The following is a 23,453-nucleotide window of genomic DNA, read 5'->3' on the forward strand; positions in this document are numbered from 1 at the left end:
TAAACTCATTGAATGAAGAAATTTATCCAAAATAGTTTCCTTGTCCATCCTCTCCTCCTCTCCAAACCACCTCCATTCCTACTTTACAAGCTAAACATAGCTCTTCAGCAACCCCTCTTGAAAGTTATGTTGTCAAAGTATCTCTGAAACCTGGATATTTTACTGGAATCACTTCCCTTTTAGACTCGTCCTGTTTAATCTCCCCTCCAAAGATGATTTGTAAACCAGATGATAATCCAGGGAATCTTGCTCTACTACATCCAAAGCAAGTATGCTTCCATGGCCTTCCATAGATATGGAGGCCAAAACTAACTAACATCTAACTAATGCACTAATACAACAGCCAATAATGGGCCATTATGGGCTCCATTCTTCCTTGGTCATCTGTTGACAGCTCTGCTTTATTCTGACCTTTTCCTACCTCCAGTTCCCACCCCTCTACTTTCAATCTGAAGAAGGGTCCCAACCCAGAACATCACCCATGCTTGTTCTCCAGAAATGCTCCCCTGGCCCGCTGAGTTACTCCAGCACTGTGTTTATTTTTGGTATAAACAAGCATCTGCAGTTCTTTGCTACACAAGAAATCTAGTATTTTACTCCTCACAACATTCTACTTGCCTTTCCAACTGTGTTAACTTTTTTTTTTCATGACATGGCACACTGCTTATCACAACATCTACCAGCTTTTCACCATTTACAAAGATTCTGCTCGATCAAAAGGAATCGTTTCTCTCACATATTGTTCTTTCTCACCTGTCCTCTTTTTGCAGATTGTTGGACTTTAGCGTCTAGCTTTGTATTGACACCAAATTTGAAAACATTGATCTCTATCCCTTTTTACTGTTATTGATATAGATTATGAATAATCTAAGGGCCAATACTGATCCCTACAGGTATACAATGTAAAACTCTGTGTAGTTCTGTTTCTGCCACTTAGAGTCCTCTATTCATTCCTTAAACTCCTTGTAATAATCTTTTCGTATGCTATCTTGTCAAATTCCTTAAAAAAATCCTGAGCTACTGGTGGCCTGTTATCTACCATGCTATCTCCATCCCAAAATAACTCTTGGGTTTATGCACAGTATTTACCCTGTCTCGGTTACTAAGTGCCTCAACTCCAGCACTTTCCTGTCAATGATTCCAATCTAACAATCCTTTGGTTTCTTATGCTATTTTTTCTTGAAAGTCTTATGCCATTTGCTACATTTCAGTCCACAGGAGTTATTCCAGAATCAATGAATGTGGGATGATCGCTACAACACATACAGTATAGAGTCATACAGCAAAGAAACGGGCCCTTTCGCTCACCACATCCATACCAACCATCAAAATTAATCTCATTACCAATATTTGGATATCTTGGCCATTCATAATCTGTGAATCACCTTCTGTCACTCTCTTCTGAGCAAGGACATTTGTCAATGTTTTGTCCTCTTGTGGACCCAAATGTTTTGACTTCAGTTATGAAATCTGTTAGATTAATGTTAAGGAAATAAGTATTTTTTGATCCTAGACCACTGTGTAACCCCTTTCAGCTTTGGTGAAATTGCTTTGTAGAATTATAGGGTGAGGAAATTTGAACTGTAGAAACTGCATTGTGTTTGTATTTGTGATCCCAGTGAGTCCGTGTAGGCCAATTCTCTGTTCAATTGTGTCTCCTCCAAGAGGGATTTCACTTTATCCTACTGCAATAAATGTACAAACACCAAGGACAAGGAGATTATTCTCAAATTTACTAAAACTCACTTTTAGAACTGAAAGCCAATGCTCATACATTCATTGAAAAACATTTGATTTATTGTTTACCTTAGAACATAAATATCACCACATAAAACCTAAAGTTCATTCTGAAAAAAATGGGTTCCAAATATTTTTATCTAGTATTTCAAACACTCTGCAAGCCGGATTGCTTGGTGTCACTTCACTTCTTTTATCACTAATTTTTTTGTTTCAACTTGCTCCCACTTCATTCCGTAATCAGCAGCATCCATTGTGGACCTATGAGCCCATTAAAGAGTTTAAATGCAAAATATGTTAATGTATCGCATTCGGCAGAAAATATTCTTCATTCTTGACTTTATTTCTGGGTGGTTGGTATTTAAATAACCGAATCACACCCGCACTTTGCAGCAAGGTCTGATTTTTCACAATTGTTGTTTGATTCTTCGTTTGTTTTTATGTTTGTGAGTGTGTGTGTATTTGTTTATATAGACAATAGACAATAAGTGCAGGAGTAGGCCATTCGGCCCTTCGAGCCAGCATCGCCATTCAATGTGATCATGGCTGATCATCCCCAATCAGTACCATGTTCCTGCCTTCTCCCCATATCTCCTGACTCCGCTATCTTTAAGAGCCCTATATAGCTCTCTCTTGAAAGTATCCAGAGAACCGGCCTCCACCGCCCTCTGAGGCAGAGAATTCCACAGATTCACAACTCTCTGTGAGAAAAAGTGTTTCCTCGTCTCTGTTCTAAATGGCTTACCCCTAATTCATAAACTGTGGCCCCTGGTTCTGGACTCCCCCAACATCAGAAACATGTTTCCTGCCTCTCGTGTGTCCAAACCCTTAACAATCTTACATGTTTCAATAAGATGCCCTGTCATCCTTCTAAACTCCAGAGTGTACAAGCCCAGCTGCTCCATTCTCTCAGCATATGAGAGTTCCACCATCCCGGGAATTAACCTTGTAAACCTACGCTATACTCCCTCAATAGCAAGAATATCCTTCCTCAAATTAGGGGACAAAAACTGCACACAATACTCCTGGTGTGGTCTCACTAGGGCCCTATACAACTGCAGAAGGACCTCTTTGCTCCTATACTCAACTCCTCTTGTTATGAAGGCCAACATGCCATTCGCTTTCTTCACTGCCTGCTGTACCTGCATGCTTACTTTCATAGACTGATGAACAAGGACCCCCAGATCCCGTTGTACTTCCCCTTTTCCCAACTTGACGCCATTTAGATAGTAATCTGCCTTCCTGTTTTTGATACGAAAGTGGATTACCTCACATTTATCCACATTAAACTTTATCTGCCATGCATCTGCCCACTCCCCCAACCTGTCCAAGTCACCCTGCATTCTCATAGCATCCTCTTCACAGTTCACACTGCCACCCAGCTTTGTGTCATCTGCAACTTTGCTAATGTTACTTTGAATCCCTTCATCCAAATCATTGATGTATATTGTAAATAGCTGCGGTCCCAGCACCGAGCCTTGCGGTACCCCACTAGTCTATGCCTGCCATTCTGAAAGGGACTCGTTAATCCCTGCTCTATGTTTTCTGTCTGCCAACCAATTTTCTATCCATGTCAGCACTCTACCCCCAATACCATGTGCCCTAATTTTGCTCACTAACCTCCTATGTGGGTTCTTATCAAATATGTATTTACACACTGAACTTTCTTTTCTCGTTTATTATATTCTTTATAGGATATACAAAGATAGACACAAAAAGCTGGAGTAACACAGTTTGAAGAAGGGTCTCGACCTGAAACGTCCCCAATTCATTTTCTCCAGAGATGCTGCCTGAGTTACTCCAGCTTTTTTGTGTCTATCTTCGGTTTAAACCGACATCTGCAGTTCCTTCCCACACTGTGTTTATATGTTCTGTTGTGCTGCTGCAAGTACGAATTTCATTGTTCTATCTGGGACATATGACAGTAAAACACTCTTGACTCTTGTTGCAAGGAGTTCTGCGGGCTCGCTTGCTGGTGTCTGGCGTGGCGGCAGCCGCAAGCGATCAGTGTCAAAGCAAAGCTCCACCTCCGCTCCCACCTCGCGGAGCAGCGGAGCTTGAGAGCCGGCTCAAGGGGGGCGGGTGGCGGATGTGCTGTCCCTCCTCCTCCGCTCATGGGCCGGCTACGAGCGGCGGGTCGGCCAACCAGCCCCCAGCCCAGGCGGCGGCGGCGGCGGTGCGACTGGTCGGCGGGGACTGCCACTCAGCGCCGTCTGCCCGGGCTGGCGTTCTATAGCCTCTCAGCTGCTGAGCTGCGCTGCGCTTTGTGAGAGGCGGTGTTCATGTTAATGAAGGCGAGCCGGAGCCGTAGAAAGGCTGGGAAATAGAGAGAGAGGAAGAAGAGAAAAAAAGGAAGAAAAAGTTATTTGCCCTGACGTCAAATGTAAACAAGATGGCGAACCGGGGAGAGTGGAGAAGAGGAGGGGAGAGAGGGGAGAGAGTGGGAGTGCCACATACACTTGAAATGTGCTCTTGCACTCCAGGAGTTAGAGGCTTGCTGAGAAGCCAGCCCTGACAACGTTTGCAATTCTTACCGTCAACTCCCCCACCCCCCCTCCTCCCCCTGTGTTTGTTTAACTATACTCTTTTTACAAAAAAAGGGGAAAAATGCACAAAAAGAAAAGTCAAACAAAATGCGTGAATCTCTCCAAGAAACGGAAAAGGAACCGCCTGCAATGAAACGCAAGAACTTCCTTCAGGTTGTGACAACTTGTAAGAAAAGGAGCCAGACTTGACTTGAGTTGGTGTCCCCGAGCAAAGGAACGGACCTTTCTCTTTACAAGGAACAACATGAATTTTGCTCTCTTTATTTAAATATTTTTGCTTTGAATGGACATTTAAACAAAGACTCCTCACTTTGCTATGGTGGAGTAGATTGCTGGCCATCCTGTGTGTGTGAGAGGGAGGGTGAGGACAGGTGGGGAAGACCCCGGTCCTGCAGGGATATGGCTGTGAGGTCTCGCCGACCGTGGATGAGCGTGGTGCTGGGGTTGGTGCTGGGATTCACTGCCGCTTCGTGGCTCATCGTGCCCAGGGTGGTGGAGATCAACGGCAAGAACAAAAGGATCTCTAACATCTGCCATTCCTTGCTGAGCAGATCGGGGCTGGGGAGGGAAGCAGAGGCGGGCGGCAGCAACAGCAACAGCAGGAGCCTGGACTGGCACAAGGACACGGCGCTGTACAACAAGCTGCGGCAGCGAGACGAGGCAGAGGAAGAGGGCGAGGAAGAGGACGAGGAGGCAGAGGCAGGGCGAGGGGCGAACAGCAAGCGCTTCCTCTACGTCGGGGTGATGACAGCCAAGAAGTACCTGGACTCTCGGGCGGTGGCGGCTTACCGGACCTGGGTGCCATCCATCCCCGGCAAGGTGGAGTTCTTCTCCAGTGAGGGCTCCGATCAGATGCCGCTGCCCGCGCCCATCCCGCTGGTGTCGCTGGCCGGGGTGGACGACTCGTACCCGCCGCAGAAGAAGTCTTTCATGATGATCAAGTACATGCACGACCTTTACCTGGAGCGCTACGAGTGGTTCATGCGAGCGGACGACGACGTTTACATCAAGGGCGAGCGGCTGGAGGAGTTGCTGCGAACTCTCAACAGCAGCCAGCCGCTGTACCTGGGTCAGACCGGCCTGGGCACCAGCCAGGAGTTGGGCAAGTTAGCCCTGGAGCCGGGTGAGAACTTCTGCATGGGAGGTCCCGGCATGATCTTCAGCCGGGAGGTGCTGCGCCGCATGGTACCGCACCTGGCCGAGTGCTTGGGCCAGATGTACACCACCCATGAGGACGTGGAGCTCGGCAGGTGCGTGCGGAGGTTCGGCGGCACCCAGTGCGTCTGGTCGTATGAGGTGAGAGGAGCGCGGGGATGCCTGCTGACCCAGCCGCCCATAACGCCAGCCCATGACCCCCAACGCCAACCCTCACCCTCCAGTTCCAACCCTCACCCCCTAAGAACCCACGCCAGCCCTAGAACCCAAATGCCAACCCTCAGCCCCAACGCCAGCCCTAGTACCCAAATGCCAACCCTCACCCCCAACGCCAGCCCTAGAACCCACATGCAACCCTCATCCCCATCGCCAGCCCATGACCCCCAACGCCAACCCTCACCCTCCAGTTCCAACCCTCATCCCCATCGCCAGCCCTAGTACCCAAATGCCAACCCTCACCCCCCAACGCCAGGCCGTGATCCCCCCAGTTCCAACCCTCATCCCCCAACGCCAGCCCTAGAACCCAAATGCAACCCTCACCCCCAGTGCCCACCCTTGACCCGCAACACAGCCCTCGTCCAAGATGAGCCCTTGCCCCCCATCTCAGCCTTCGACCCAAATGCCAACCCTCGCCCCCCCCCCCACAAGACCAGACTTGATCCCTAAGACCAGCCCTCATCCCCCAATGCCAATCCTCATCCCCAAAACCAACTATTGCCTCCCAACTCCAGCCCTCGCCCCTCCCCCACATCAACAATCGCATCCCGATATCACCCCTTGCCCTTCGTCACCAGGCCTCGTCCCAAGACCATTTCTCCCCACTATTCCTATCACCACCTGCTCTTTCCCCCGCACATCCCCTTCCCCCCCCCCCCCCCCGCCACCCCCTTTCCCCCCACACACCCCCCCTTCCCCCCCCACCCCCCCACACCCCCCCCACTCTTCACCCTCGTTCCTCCATCCCCACTCTTCACCCCTTCCCCCCTTCCCCCAACCCGCACTCTTCACCCCCTACCCCCCCCCCACCCCCACTACCCCCCCCACCCCCCTCTTTTACCCTTCGCCAAGCCCCTAACCCCCCCACTCTTCACCACCCTCAAACCTTCCAAGCCCATATGAAACTGACCCCCCCCGCTCCTCCTGAAACTCTTCACCCCCCCCTCTCCCATGCTTTACCCCTTCCCACACCTCAACCGCCCAGGCTTCAACCCCCATGATCATCACCACTCCACTTCACCCCCCCCCCCCCCCCCCCCATTCATTCCCCTAGTCTTCACCCCCACCGTGCTAATCCATCCATCCTGGTCCACCTCTCCGTCCCTACCCCCGCCCATGCCCTCCCCCTCTCTGCCCATACTCTTCCCCCAGCTGCTCTCTCCCTACTCCTCTTGCTGCCTCACCTCCTTTTGCTGCTCCTCCCCATCCTCTCACCACCTCCCTTCGTTTTTTCCTCTTCATGCCCTTGCTCCCACTCCCCAATGACTCTTAGCTGTTCTTCCCTGGCCCCCTCCCACTCAGCCTCCCTATCCCACCCACACTGTCCCAGACCCCTTCCTACGCTCATCCCCTCCCCCTGTCCCGCCCTTCTCTTGTTATACACCTCGGGGTGGGCTGTGGGAGGGGTCAGTGTCCTGGTGGTGGTGTGTGTGTGACTGTTCTCATCTGTTACTTGTTCAAATTATTCCTTCCTTTGTAAATTGCAATGCACTTTAGTTTGTAGCTGTGCCAACGTTAATCAAAGACCTACAGAACTACAGTGATATTGTAAGAACATCAACATGGTGTTAAATGTGGTATTTTGATTATATTGTGTTCAATAATAGTGAAGTTAGTGTTTATTTTTGTGTGGGTATGATTTTAGTTATGAGTGCTTTATTATATCCATTCATCTGCATTAGAGGCACAGGGTATTGTTTTAACCTGTTGTTTCAGTGTACTGTTCATTCAGTATACTGTTTCCTCTCTTTCTTTAAATTACAGTTTTACTGACCAAGAAGATACAAGAATATTCTATAAGATCCTAAGACATATCAAACATGTGGTAAAGTAAAGACAGACAATGTTAAAGTCATCCCAGGTCAATTCATTGAGTTTTACTGCTGTGATTGCAGAATAGTTCTGAAGATCACCACAGATCAAAACAATAATGGTGATTATATCAGAAAAAATATAATCAATCACTAGAATTTGGAATTGATAACTAACCTATCCATAGAAAGTGAATTGAATTCTACAGTGGTAGTAAATAATGGATTTAGCATTTCAAGAGACGATAACAATGAGAGAGATGCTAAAGTTGGAGTTACAAACTAAAATATGTGGTTTAAAAATATTTTGAAATGGCTTTATTACATAAAGCAAAACCATCCATAAAGTAAAGGTTCGGGGGAAATAAACAATTCAATATCGGAGCTATAATATTTTGTGAACCCCCTAATCTATGCTTTCAAAGTAAGTTGGCAGAGAATTTAAAATGTAGATCAGTATTCACTGACTTATGACTAGTGGCTGAATGAACCTCACTGGATCTACTATCTTTAAAAACTGATGAATTATTATTCAGTGGGCAACCTCAACTCTGATTACTGACAGAAACTGGGAGTGTTTCAGAAGTGGGAAGATCTTTTAAAGCCTATTTGGCACATCCACCAGGGTAATTCCCATTAGGGTTTTGGATGGGCTCAGCGATCTGCAAGTAATGGATCACATGCAAGCAGAGGGGTTAGTTTAACTCTGCATCATGTTCGGCATGGACGTTGTGGGCCAAAGGGTCTGTTCCTGTTCTGTACTGTTCTATGTCCTTATATGACTGAATCCTATTTATTTTATCCTGCAAACTAGTTGTAGTTACTTAACCATTATGCTGATCTATGTGGTTATCATACTTATAGTTTAAAAAAAAACCCCCACAAATGGCACTTCATTTATTTTATTAGTATTACAAATAAATAATTCCCCATGTTAGCGAGTATATGGCAGCAAATTGTAGTCTGCTCCAATTTGCTTAATTGCTTATAATTTCAGAGGGTCCTTATGTCTGCACAATGCACGTTAAAAATGGTCAAGCAATGCCTTAGAGTTTATACTTTAGAACCTGTTGGATTTCATTGGCATTGTAATGCCCACATCAGGAGGTAAAATAGTAAGAAGTGCAACAGTCATCTTCTTGTCTTAATGTTGACCATCTTTCCAAATTAGCTTTATGGCACATTCTTGTAAAAAAGTTTGACCATGTGCATTTATCTGATGAAATTTTATCTTAAGTAGTGTAGTTTTAAAATGTTTCCACTCAAGCAGATTGAATGAATATACATCTCTGGTTCCGCGATGGGGCCAATGCCATTCTCGGGGAGAGACGTTTCTCCAAACATACACTTCAGTGGTTTAAGGCATTACTGCAGTTTAAAGTTCCCCCACCTTTTACACTGGTTTAGTTGATTTTAGTTCAATCACTAGTTCGATCACTAGTGGAAGCGGGAAGCAACACGTTCCTTGCTCAAAATATATAGTAGCAATGTTTTATTATCACCTTTGGTTTCTTTTGGGAAATATCTGAAACACAATTTAATCTCCATTACATTTGTGCATGGTTGATGAAATATAGGTTAATTCTGCAGGGAGCCTGTTTCCTTTTGACAGGTTATGAAGATTGGTTCTTAAACTTGAAACTTTAGATTTTAATGTAACATTATTGATTTATTTTGTGGTAAGTTTAATTGGTTTCAATTAATTGCATTCTTCAATGGAGGAGAAAGCAGTCTTAAAGGCAGATGTGGTCTCTGAAACTATTGGCTCAGAATTTCTTTCCACCATAAGAAACCTTGATGATGTTAAACCTCTGCTGTATATTTTTATTTGGGAAGAGCCATAGATGATGTATGAGGTTTTACTGCGGTACTTTGTGAACTGCAAATCTTGATAATTTGTGATGCTTTTAAGTTACATCTTGCAGAACACACATTTAGCTCATCTTCATGGTTTATCATGTCCTTCAAGAAGCCCGAGACTGCAAGTCTTTCCTCCTTTTATCGAGCTGCTGCTAAACTTCTAAATACAGGACTGTGTATAATCCTTTAGTCATTTTTTAGATGCATTGCGCTTGGGGGAATAAACTGAAATCTGTATCTGTGAACAATGAAAGCTATATTTAACATGGTTAATGAAGTTGTCATAATGAGCCTAAAATGATGGTCGGATTGTTTCCGATGTCATGAGAAATTAGGCAAACCAAAGGACTTAAAAATGAACAATATATGTTCTTTTTAGATGTCTGGATTTTTCTGAGGTTTGTGTGTTTTGTGCTGTTCCTTGCGCTAAATGCCATGCCAGTGTGATTTCCCCCCCCCCTCTATTTTTGTATATGTTCTTCACAGCAAGTTCAGTAAGCCAGATCAATACTATTCCAATGTTGTTTAAAAGTAATTGTTACAATTATGTCAATATTCCATTAATTTTTAAAAATATATAATTATTGTGGTGAAATTGGGGCAAACCTTTCAATTTCCCATTCATGAATGGTGATAAGATGACCCACTCCTATGAGTTGGCAATGGCAGCAACAAATGTAATGAATTCCAAGAAAGATGCACTGATGCTGAATTTTTGATGGTGCATAATGTGTGGCATGGATGTAAGGAGACTGTAAAGACATGTAAAATAAAATTGGTTTAGATTAGGAAGGAGAAGGGGCTGCGTAGAAAAGAACTGAGTAGGTTCACAAGTTATAGGAGTAGAATTAGGCCATTCGGCCCATTGAGTCTACTCCACCATTCAATCATGGCTGATATAAATAATCTTGAATCTTGATATCGGCCTCCTAATCCGATTTTCCTGCCTTCTCCCCATACCCCTTGACACCCGTTCTACAGGCATTCGGTCTGGGATAATTGGAATGCCACGTAAAAGAGAAATGGAATAAAGTGCGGCATTTAAAGAGGAAATAGTTCAGTACAGTCGAGGTACAAATTAAGGAACCAAAAAGTTGATCAATGCATGAAGGCCGAGGGCAAATATTTCATCAGTATTAAAGAGGCACATTGTGTGTGATTAGCCTAATTTTATGTATATGATTTGCATGAATTTTCACAAGATGTTTGATAAGCACCCACATAAAAGGATAATTAGTAAATTAGCAAAACTGAAGTCTGTTAAATTGAATATAAGAGTCAGGAAGTCGTGGTGCAGCTTTATAGGAGTTTGGTTAGGCCGCATTTGGAGTAGTGCAGTTCTGGTCACCTCATTACAGGAAGGGTGTAAGGATTTGGGAAGGGTGCCGAGAAGGTTATCTACAGGGAGACGTTGGATAGGCTTTGATTTTCTTTGCTGTGGGAAAACTTGATAGAAGTATATAGACTTGATAGAAGTATATAAAATTATTAGAGGCAGAGACAAGATAGGCAGTCGTAATCTTTTTTCCCAGGATGGAAAAATCAAACACTAGAGGGCAGAACTTTAAGATGTGTGAGCTAAAGATTAAAGGACATGTGTGGGAAAGTTTTTTTATACAGAGGGTGGTGAGTATATGGAATACACTGTAAGGAGTGGTGGTTGAAGCAGATACATTATTGGCGTTTAAAGGACTTTTGGATAGGCGAATGCATATGCTGGGAATGGAGGGATATGGGTTATGTGCAGGTAGATAAATGATTACATCATGTTCAGTACAGATATTGTGGGCTGAATCCTGTTCTTGTGCTGTACTGCTCTATGTTCTAAGAGGGAAAAAAAGTTTTTTTTAGGAACAGAAAGCAGAGAATCATCGTAGACGCATTTTTTAAACTGGAAGGAGGTAAATGGTGATGTTCCCCGAGGCCTGATTTTGGGGCTGCTGTTTTGAGTTGACTCTGGGAGTGCAAAGTAATATTTTAAAATGTACTTATGGTACTAAAGTTGGAATTGTGGTAAACTGTGAGTAGCAGTGGCCTTGAGAGAAATGGGCAGCTGTGGCAGATGAAATGAACACAGAAACATATGAACTAATAAATTAGGCAGAAAAATGGGGGGAGAGGGAATGTAGACTAAGTAGTTTATTTCTAATGGGGGGTGCCAAGACAACGTCAGTCTTGGCGCTTGTGCACATAAATGTTAAAGGTGGTAGCACAAGTTGAGAACATGTTTAAACATTTGAGAGTGTAAGAGCAAAGAGGCACCATTTGGCCACATCTTGAGTACTTTATCCAATTCTGGACACTTCACTTTAGAAAGCTTTCAAACGTCTTTTATTGTCACGAGTACCAATTAAGGTACAGTGATATTCGTATTACCATACAGCCATTCTAAAAAAAGCAACAAGACACACAACTACGTAAAAGTGAACATAAACATCCACCACAGCGGATTCCACATTCTTCACTGTGATGGAAGGCAATAAAGCCTAATCTTCTTCCCTCATTTTTCTTCCGCGGTCGGGGCAGTCGAACCATCTGTTGGGGCGATTGAAGCTCCTGCGTTGGGCCTGGAGCTCCAGAAGTCGGTCCCTAACCAGGGACTGCCAGCTCGCGATGTTAAAGTCCCGTGTGCTACCCCGGTTGGAGCTCCCGAAGTCGGTCTCCAGCAAAAGCCTCCAGCTCCTCGATGTTAGGCTGCAGTGCGGACAGAGATGCGATACAGAAAAAAACGCATCCCTGTCGAGGTAAGAGATTTTAAAAAAAGTCTCCCCAACCCCGCCACTGACCCCACATAACACGCTAATGAAGACTAAAAACATGCCTTTAACACATACTAAAGAAACAACAGAGAAGAAAGGGACAGGCAGACTGTTGGCGAGGCAGCTATTGCAAATGATTGTCCCAGAAAGAATTTGAGAATGATTCTGGTTGATTACTGCGCAAACACCTCATCAGTGGTTTACTCGTGCAGGTTTTAGGAGAACGGGGTTTTGGTTGAGGAGGGGGAAACCAGAGAATTATGAACTAGAGTCATACAGTGTGTAAACAGGCTCTTCAGCCAAAATTGCCCACACCAACTAACTAACATGCCCCATATAAATTAGTCCCACCTGTCTGAGTTTGGCCCATACCCCTCCAAACCTATCCTATCCATGTACCATGTCTAAATGTTTCTTAAATGTTGTGATAGTGCCTACCTTATCTGTTCCTCCACAAGGCATTTCCCAAAATGTTTTCTTTTAATTTGTAAATTTTGGAAGTAATCCTTCCAAAATGCTAATAATACAAATTCATATACATTTCTAAAATTCACTTAAAGTGTGCACAACAGCACTAATTGGAGGGAAAACAGTTCTTCCTTTGAGTAGTTCTTTGAACAAAATCACAAATTAACTCAATGGCAATGAACTGGGGTAAATTATTCAGCGATAGCCGAACAATACTGTAATTCAATTTGCATGTTTAAATTAGTTGCATGGCATAAATCAAATAACATTTTTATTACTCTTCACATAATTACAATTTTGATTGCCATGAGAAGGCAGTATCTTAATGTATAAATACTTGTGGCAGTGAACTTTTGCATCAGATACTATTTAACTGAAAGTTATACCTGAATCTTTCCTTGGATGAATTCTTTACCACATTTCGACAATAGCTCAGGAACTTCTTCTTCTTGCGTATGGTGTGCACAGCCTAAAGTTGTGGGACATTGTTTTATTTGATTGTGCACACCAATTTGATTTCATTCGTCGAAACAGGGCGGACCACGTGAAGGTTGCAATCTCCCACCCCATAGCTCAGGATGAATTATCTGAAACAATTATACTTTTCACCTTGTGGGTTAACGAACAGAATTGTTACAAATACCTTTAGCTAATCAATGAGAATGCTATAATTTCAGTTTTGGACATCCATTGTCCAGCGTATGCATTCCCAGGATGTATCGAGCCTAGTTGAATGCTCTGCTATAATTTTCTGCAAGGCATTGAAATAATTAGATTTGTTTTGGTGCGTTTTTCCTTTGAATTGCTGTTCAAATGACTTTGGTCTGCTGTAGGGTTTTTATAGACTATGAGTCAATTTCTCAGATATAGTATCAAAAAGCCTTGATTAGAATCTGTTGCTTGAGATACACCCCAATCCATCCCAGCATTGTGCTTTAATTCCATTGTACAAAGAATCCACCCCCGATTTTTCCATGGCAGTTTTTTTTCCCATGGTAATTTTTTCTGACATGATTGTTCCATATAACCCTTGAAGATCATTACCTAATTCTTAATTATTTCTCCCACAAACCAGACGTCCAACTAAAATGTTAATGTGGTATTAGCAATCCTAAAGACATTTTATTTTTTCATTTTTCTCAGATTTGGTTGAGTGCTCATCCAACCAATTACTGAATTTGATATTGATTATAATCTTAAATCATGGAGATGAAGGGGAAACTAAAAGCCACTCAGTAGACTGAGCTATTTTCAGGGGAAAGCTGTTAAATATCCAAGTTTTGTGGGCTCATTTATTCTGCTTTTGTGATGGAGATGTGTCTCCCCTGGTATCAATCTTAAGAAATCTTTGAGCCTGTAAATAGTGTTAACTGAAAATTGCATGATTCAAATTATGTTTGCCATTTATAGAATTTTCCTCTGTCGCTTCATTTTCACACGCCTAACAGGTTTTGCCCTCTGTATGTTTTCAATGCCAAAGCACAAGGTTAAGAGAGAGAATACAAATCTATAGTGAACAGAACCCAATGGCTGTGCTGTTTCATGGATTACTTGGGTGACTACAAATTATTGCAAAATTGTCTGAAGTGAAGCTGGATTTTAGAACAGTATGCCTTTACAAACAACTGTATGGCTTTGGTCTGCTGTCCTGTGCTCCCTTGCTAAGCAATTTTAGTTTGATTGCAGCATAAACTTAAAACTTCAGAAGTGTCAGAACAAGATTCTCTTTGTTTCCAGTAGCTGTTTGCTCTTACGAGAGCAATTTGAAAAATGCCTCTGCCAATTCAGAAATTCTCAGCCAAAAAGCAGGAAACTGGCAGTAGATAAGGTCATTGCCCATACGAGCTTTTAATGTACACTATCTAATGTTTTTCTGGGGAAATTACAACATGATAGATCAGGCCTACCCTGGTATTTCGGAGCTGGAGCATTTCTTCTTTTCTTCAATGGATTCTCAAAAGTATAATCTTAAGATGTGTTTAAGGCTAAACATGGGTATATAATAAACTTTTGGTCCATGGACTTGGGGGTCTCCATCTGCAATTAACTTCTGGACTTGCATACCAGTAGACATTGGTTAAAGTTGGTTATAGCATTTCTTCCACCATGACCCTTAACACTCGGGCTCCTCAGGGTTGCATGCTCAGTTCCCCTTGGTCTACCTCCTGTACACCCGTGACTGTAGCCCAGTACAAGAGCAACTTGATCTTCAAGTTTGCAGATGATACCAGCGTTGTTAGCGAGATCTACAACAACTGTGAGGTGATGCACAATGAGTTGTGGTGTCAGGACAATAAACTAGCCTTTAATGTCGACAAGATGATAGACACAAAGTGCTGGAGTAACTCAGCGGGTCAGGCAGCAACTCTGGAGAAAAGGAATAGGTGACATTTAGGGTGTAGAGCCTTCATCTGATGAAGGGTTTCAACCAAAAACCTCTCCAGAGATGCTGCCTGAACCACTGAGTTGCTCCAGCATTTTGTGTCTATCTTTGGTGTAAACCAGCATCTGCAGTCCCTTCTTACACAAACAAGTTGGTTGTTGACCAAATGAAGCACATGGGTGAACACAACCTTGTCCTTGTAAATAGAGCTGCTATAGAGATGGTCAACAGCCTTAGGTTCCATGGCATCCATGTCGCTGGCATCCTAATCTGGTCTCTTCACACTGATGCGTTGATCAAGAAAACACATCAGTGTATTTACTCTCTTAGGCATCTGAGAAGAGTTGGTATGTCCATGAACAATTTCTTCAACCTCTACAGATATACTATGGAAAATATTCTGACATGATGCATCTTAGTCAGGCGTGGCATCTACCCTGCTTTTGACCATCTAAACCTGCAGAGTAGCTCATTGGGTCCTTGTTGGTTGGTGCGAAGGGCCTGTCTCCATCCATGCTGTCTCTCTAAACTAAACTTCCATCCAGTTCATCTTCCATCCAGTGCATTGACAGAGGAAGGGTGGAAGTATTGTCATGGATGTCTGCCATCCTGGCCATTCCCTTTTTCTTTTCTACCTTCTGGGTGGAAATACGGGAGTTTGAAAACTCAGATGACGAGACTTAAAACAGCTTTTCCCCCACTGCTGTCAGACTCCTGAACCTTTTTTACAAACCATTGCTAAAGGTGCTGCCACATATTCTTATGTTTAATTCTACCTCATTGGCTATTCTGTTATTGTACTTTAGTATTCTTTTGCACTGTAGGCAGAGGTTGAGTAGGCTGGGTCTCTATTCCTTGGAGCGCAAAAGGATGAGGGGTGATCTTATAGAGGTGTATAAGATCATTAGAGGAATAGATCGTGTCAATGCACAGAGTCTCTTACCCAGTGTAGGTGAATCGTAGAGGGGGTTTAAGGTGAAGGGGGCAAAGATTTAACAGGAATCTGAAGGGTAACCTTTTCGCACAAAGGGTGGTGGATGTATGGAACAAGTTGCCAGATGAGGTGGTTAAGGCAGGAACTATCACGATATTTAAGAAGCAGTTAGCAGGTACATGGATAGGTCAGGTTTGGAAGGACATAGACCAAATGCTGGCAGGTGGGACTAGTGTAGCTGGGTCATGTTGGCCCATGTCGGCAAATTGGGCCGAATGGCCTGTTCCCACATTATGATTCTATAACACTGTTAACTTTTGCACTACAATCTTGCAGTATTTTGCTGTTTTGCGCGCATTGTTTTATTTATTTATTCTGTTTATCATTACTGCATGTGTACTACTTACTCTTTATGTGAACAATGAATTTAATTGCAGCCTGCAGTATATTGCAATACATTAATCTGTAAACTGCTTTCAAATCCTACCTTCTACTGTTCCTGTTTCTTCCATGTTTTACTTTGCAAGGTATTCCATGACCATAGGGCACTCTTTAAGATTCAAGAGAGTTTATTGTCATGTGCCCAGATGAAATTCTTGCTTTGCTTCAGCACAACAGAATTTAGTAGGCACAAATAAATACAGAACAGATCAGTGTGGCCATATACTATTGAATATATATATATATATATATATATACACACATAAATAATCAGATAACGTGCAATGGGCTATTCAGAGTTTTGTTTGAGTTGAGTTTAATAGCCTGATGGCTGTGGGGAAGCGGCTATTCCTGAACCTGGATGTTGCCGATTTCAGGCTCCTGTACCTTCTACCTGAAGCCAGCAGGGAGATTAGTGAGTGGCCAGGATGGTGGGGATCCTTGATGATGCTAGAAGAATGAACAAAGCAATAAAGATAAAAGCTATTTACAAAACAATGTCCAGGGACACTCCATTCTTCAGATTTCTGGGTAAAATGTACTGTGCAAATCGCATCTAAGAAGAATATGTACAAAGTACTTGAACAAGCACAACTTTGACCTCAGCATTGTAAGAACATACTATACGCACTTCCTACAACAGGATTTTGAGCATTTGACTAGCTGTGCTTACTTTGTTCATTCTGGACAGGCAAGACACTGAAATATGAATTGCCTTTTTTTTGTAATTGGTTCTGAACTTTTATCAAGGATGTGTTTTCATTTACTTTTTCATGGTGCTAATTGAGGTGCCTTCATTTCTCCCTCAAACACTTGGGCACTTTTGTTGTGCTGCGCAAGACAATGGATTCTATGTTTCTATGTTTCTATTCATTGACGTCTACTGTTCTATTTATTGCACTAACAAAATAATGCAGCACAAATCAAGGACAAAAGAAAGATGTTCAACAGAGTGACATTGATCCATTTGTTACCAATTTTAGTCATTCATCAATATTTTGAACTGACTTGTAGTTTTATATTTGCTGGTGGATCATTTCAAACATTTTTAACATTTATGCAGTATAGCTATGGTTTATAACTTATTTGAAGTTTTCTCTCTTTTAACCATTTATAAATTTCCATAGCTATTGCTTTTATTTCCAAATCAAAAATTATCTAGTGAATGTAATTGAGTTGCTGTGATAAAATAAGCACAAAAGCAAAATGTTACTTGAATTAAATTAATGAAAGTCATGACACCATGTGGCTTTTCCGGCGGCTGTCACTCTACTCAACAACGTACCTCGGTGACTGCCAATCACCACCCCCCCCGAACACTTATTATTATTTATTCAAATCGTTTGCTATGTCGCTCTTCCAGGGAGATGCTAAATGCATTTCGTTGTCTCTGTACTGTACACTGACAATGACAATTAAAATTGAATCTGAATCTGAATCTTTGACATTTAAATCACTAAAAGAAAGCAGCAAATAGGAGAAACCTGTATTTATTGGTATTGCAAGCAACACAATAAGGCAGAACATGGCAAAATAAGCAATGGGCCATTTAGAATACAGATGAGGTGGCATTTTTTTCTCCAGGACATGAATGATTAGAATAGAAAGGTTAAACGCGAACTTACCGTTTGAAGTTTGATCTTTATTTTATGAGAAGTTGAAGTGAGGGATGACGTGAAGAGCCCGCCAGCCCGCATGCGTGTCAATCTTCAAAACAGAATAGTTGCTGACCTAAGTTATAGAAGGATTAACGAGCTTAGAACTACCGAATGATCTTTATGAGAAGTAGGGTTGGGAGTGGAGGGCACGTAATCCCTCACTTCAACTTCTCATAAAATAAAGATCAAACTTCAAACGGTAAGTTCTCATTTAATCTCTCTATTTTATTTTGAAGTCACGTGAGTGAATACGTGAAGACTTCAAAGCTCTGTGGTTTCATGCAGTAACCAAATTGTGTGAAACACTTGAACAGATAAACCATTAATGGTAGGAAAAAACATGGGTTATTAATATCATGATGCTAACTTGCATACATGGCCAATGTTCTTAACCGGACCATAGTCCCAATAGACTGTTGAGTTAGACAATAACTCATGCAACACTGTGCAGAATTCTATCTGCAAATATTCAAGACATATTCAACCAAATGTTATAATTTATTAACACGCACTAGGTTAGCCTCTTGCTGTATGATGAAAGGGAAAATCCATTCTATTGGCTGCTAATGAGCCATCACCAATAACTTCAGACTATTGAATAACATAAAAAAAAACTATCTTTCATCTCATAGGTACTAGCAAACTCAGTGCACTTGTATACCTAATGACATCCCCGATCTCTGCTCTGGTGGGTATGCTGTCAACTTCAAATATATGCAATCCTGCTCATTTTGCTTATGAGATCAATCCCATAACAAGCTACCCTAATGTCAGTTATGACGTAGAGACCAAGCCAGAGATTGAATGAATGCTGAGATCAGTTGCTGAAAGCATAATCATCTTAAAATACTGGCCCCATTAGGAAAAAGTGGAAGAATATTTGCATAATAATTTACTGATATACATCGCACACTACAATGAGTGTAGGCTATTAGAGTGGTCAAATAAAAGACATCCTGAATAATGTTAGTGAACAGAGGGTGAATAACCAATCATTTATTGTCCCACTTATTGTTAAAAGACATCCTGAATAATGTTAGTGAACAGAGGGTGAATAACCAATCATTTATTGTCCCACTTATTGTCCCACTATAGAAAATGTCAAAGCAGCACAAGCAATGTCAATTGTGCTATCAAACGCTTCTCTCGGCTCAAACTGAAAGCCACACAAACCTCTGTTACTTCTGTTTAAAAATAATTCACATATGTTGTTCACAAGCTTCTCATACAATCGTGCAGAGCTAGCTGCCCGAGAAGACAGGCTGCCCCAGCCGTCACTCGTGACTGAGTAAATAAGAGTTGCTTCAGCTGCCGTACCATGGCGTGAATGAATAGGCAAAATTGGCACTGTTAAATTTCATGTTGCCTCATTTGTAATATCGCAAAAGGTATCTACTGATAACCCATAAGTTTTATCAGCTGCAAATTTTGCATATTACCTAAAACTCGATGGGCCGAGGGGCATGTTAGAAACATAGAAAATAGGTGCAGGAGTAGGCCATTCGGCCCTTCGAGTCTGCACCGCCATTCAATATGATCATAGCTGATCATCCAACTCAGTATCCTGTACCTGCTTTCTCTCCATACCCCCTGATCCCTTTAGCCACAAGGGCCACATCTAACTCCCCTTAAATATAGCCAATGAACTGGCCTCAACTACCTTCTGTGGCAGAGAATTCCAGAGATTCACCACTCTCTTTGTAAAAAATGATTTTCGCATCTCAGTCCTAAAATATTTCCTCTTTATCCTTAAACTGTGATCCGTTGTTCTGGACTTCCCCGACATCGGGAAGAATCTTCCTGCATCTAGCCTGTCCAACCCCTTAAGAATTTTGTAAGTTTCTATAAGATCCCCCCTTAATCTTCTAAATTCTAGCGAGTACAAGCCGAGTCTATCCAATCTTTCTTCATATGAAAGTCCTGACATCCCAGGAATCAGTCTGGTGAACCTTCTCTGTACTCCCTCTATGGCAAGAATATCCTTCCTCAGATTAGGAGACCATGCTGTATTTCTAAACTAAACTAAACTAGTACATGGTGTGATATAGGAAAATGACAGTTAATTTGTGTGTGCAAGCCTTCAACAAATTTCCATGTTGTTGAGTCAGGGATGAATATTGGTAACTTCACCAATGATATTGACTAGTTTATCCATTTCCATGTTGTTGAGTCGGGGATGAATATTGGTAATTTTTCTTCCAAATCCATGTAATCATTTAACTCCACTTTAGTGACTGGACATGAATTAAATTTAATCTCTGATCTAAAAGACTGCATTGCTGGCAGTGTTGCATTCCCTCAGTACTTTGGTTATCAACCTCAGAGTTTAGTTTAGTTTAGAGATACAGTGTGGAAACGGGCCCTTCGGCCCACCGAGTCCATGCTGATCATTGATCACTACACTATTTCTATTTTAGCCCGCAGACACACTATGGGCAATTTACCAGGCATGAGATTTCTCCGCGGATTTTGAAATTTGGTAAAGCATCGTCGCGAGGCTCTGCGTTGCCGAGGCCTCACCCCTGTCGACGCCCCACTTCACGTCGACTCAGGCCCCAACCGCGGGCGCCTCGTCTGACCCGGGCTTCTACCCGCAAGGCCCTGGCCGTGGTTCTATGTGGCGATCCGGGAAGCTTCGAGACCGCGGAGCCTCGATAAAGGCCTCTGGCCGCGTTCCCAGTTCACAGCCGCGGCCCGTCGGGATGCCTTCTGGCCGCGCAATATAATGTATTGTTGCATTTCCAACTTAGACTCGCCATTGAGTCAGCAATTAGCATTCCTTTGCAAATTCTGGCAATCAGAAAATGTCCAGCAATCCAAAGAAGATAAAAGATTATTTGCTTTTAAAAATAAAATAATAATTTGAACATAGATTTAAAGAAATTAAATCTTTAATTTTAAATTTTTGGAAGTGTTATTTTCAAATAATGTCTTTTCTCTTGCTTTGTCTTAAATTCCAGGTTGAGATGTTAATGTTTTGTCCACTGTACTTAATTTGACTGAGTAGCTGTCAAAATATGATCATCTTTGAAGTAGATGGACCATCATTTTCATCCTAACTGTTAAAAGTTGGATTTGAAATTAATTTGGCGTTTAAATACAATGGTAAATGATACGCATCTCTAATTAGAGTAAACAAACAAGGAACAGGTATCATGTTACTTATTTAATTTTTTCCTCCGTTTTATGGAAATGCATCCCAATTAGGAAATTGTTTGGTGTTAAATAGTCAGTTTATGGCAGGTCCACCAAGATCTTGTTCACAATCTCACCACAAGGGACATTCGGGGCAGGAGACTGGTGTTATATTAAGGTATGATTATCACAAATTTTCTGCATAAATTAAGTGACAAGCAAGTAAAATGTGTTATTTTTATGTACAATTAAAATATTTTATAATCAATCCAAATTAATTTAATATCTTTATTGGCTTTATCAAAATTATCTGCAAGAGAACATAAACTGTATTTCATGTCTGGTGCCCTTTTTATTTTCGACAAATGCTGAGCAGGATCTGAGGTGAGCTCACCAAAACTAATTTCATGCATATGTCAACACCATTTTCAATGCATTCTTTTTCTAGGTGGATTTGTAGCGAAGCTGAAAAGGCTGGCTTACAAAATCTGTCCACTGTCCACATGCATCTTTTTGTGGTCTTAAACTTTAGCCTGATCTGACAGCTCATCTGCAGCCACATTAACCTGGGAAAACAGGTTGTGGCTAAAATCCACATCATGGATGGTGCATCCTTGGGGTTGAGCAACTTCAGATCAACGACTGTGTCATGTGAAATACCAACTCATACTAAAGTTGGCAGGCATCATTTGGGACAAGAAATAGCAGATACATTTTCTCCCCCTAGGCTTTGTTTCCACTTTAAAACATTCAGAATGTTTCTGAATTTACTTTTATGATATGACTTGAACCACATGTGATTTTAGTTGGAAGACACTTAATCCTATTTAATCTAATGCTTCTGGGCATTTAGCAGAAAGGAGAAAGCAGTTGATGATTCTTGCAAATACTTCAGATGACAGTTTCAAAAATGTATTCTTTGGAAACTCATTACATGTGTGATTACATGGTTCAGTCAGATAGATAGATGATCACCAAGAGGGACAGTCAGGTAATGCAGTAGTCCACTATGACTATCCCCTTCCCTAGTGGGTACAGGTGACCGCTTGTCTTACAGTTGTCTGGGTTACAGAAATTCTTACCTTCCAAAATTCACAATTGGCTCCCCCCAAAATTTGAGATACAGTATGAAATTTACTCTCACAGATTTTACAGGAATGTTTATGGATTACGAAAATCCAATTTATGGACATCTCTGTGACATGACATTTAGTAATTACTAGACCAAGTGCAGACCCGCCGGGTCTGTTCCCCCCCCAATGCGCGGTGGGGGGGGATGTTGCAGCCTCACACACACACACACACACTAACCAACCCCCAAACACACGGGGGGGAGAGGGTAGGGGGTGAGAGGGCGGTAGGGGGAGACGGGGTGGCAAGGGGAGACCGTTGGGGCCCGTTCCCTCAACGTGCGGTTGCGGGGGGGGGGGGGGGGGGGGCGGCTTCCCACGCACACTAACAACCTGCCATACACACGGGGGGGGGGGGGGAGGGGAAGACGGGAGGGGCGAGGGGGGAGGAGGAGGAGAGAGAGAGAGGAGAGAGAGAGTAGAGGGGAGGGAGGAGGTGGGGAGAGAGGAGAGGAGGAGGGGAGTGGGGGGGGGAGAGGGGGTTGGAGGAGGGGAGAGGGAGTTGGGGAGGGGAGAGGAGGGGAGGGGGAGGAGTTGGAGGGGGGAGGGAGTTGGAGGAGGGGGGGGAGAGGAGGTTGGAGAGGGGGAGAGGGAGGGGGAGGGGAGGAGGAGGGGAGAGGAGGTTGGAGGAGGGGAGAGGAGGTTGGAGGAGGAGGAGGGGAGGTTGGAGGAGGGGAGGGGATGGAAAGATGTTGACTGGTAGATCGTGTTGAAAATGGTAGAGAAGTCGGAGAATTATGTATTGGATGCTAAGCCGGTGGGATGAAAGATGAGGACCAGGGCAACTCTATGCTTAAAAGGACATACACTGCTGGAGTAACTCAGTTGGTCAGTCAGCATCTCTGGAGAATATGGATATGTGACATTCCGGGTTGGGATCCTTCTACAGACTGGTAACTATCCTTGGTCCATCTCCGGGAGGGGAAGCGAGAGCAGAACTGTGGGACACAGAGGAAACTCGGGCGATGGATCTGTCCATAACACACAGATTTATTCTTGGTGGCTGTGAATTAAGGGCAAAAATTGCAGTGAATCTGGCTTTCTTTCAGATATGTACACATTCCGGAGAGGGGCCTTGGGACTGGAAATATACGTGAAAGTTGCATCACTTGTTCCAAAGAGGACATAGGAATGAATTATAGACCAGTTAATTTATGCTGGTTGCGGTGGAAATTCCTAAAAATAATAAGCAGGTTCAGACGTTTCAGTCAGCTGGTCAA

The 23,453-nt window shown here is 42.9% G+C and overlaps 1 protein-coding gene across 1 annotated transcript in view; it reads left to right on the forward strand.

Annotated features, from left to right (window-relative positions):
• Window positions 1-3,669: 3,669 nt before the first annotated feature.
• LOC129695677 (chondroitin sulfate synthase 3-like) overlaps window positions 3,670-23,453 on the forward strand; it is a 251,506-nt gene continuing 231,722 nt past the window's right edge. The window contains exon 1 of the mRNA XM_055632843.1: window positions 3,670-5,579. Coding sequence (XP_055488818.1) covers window positions 4,683-5,579 — 897 coding nt within the window. The 5' untranslated portion in view covers window positions 3,670-4,682. The remainder of the gene's footprint in view (window positions 5,580-23,453) is intronic.

This window comes from Leucoraja erinacea, chromosome 3 (assembly GCF_028641065.1).
Source record: "Leucoraja erinacea ecotype New England chromosome 3, Leri_hhj_1, whole genome shotgun sequence".
Classification (NCBI taxonomy): domain Eukaryota; kingdom Metazoa; phylum Chordata; class Chondrichthyes; order Rajiformes; family Rajidae; genus Leucoraja; species Leucoraja erinaceus.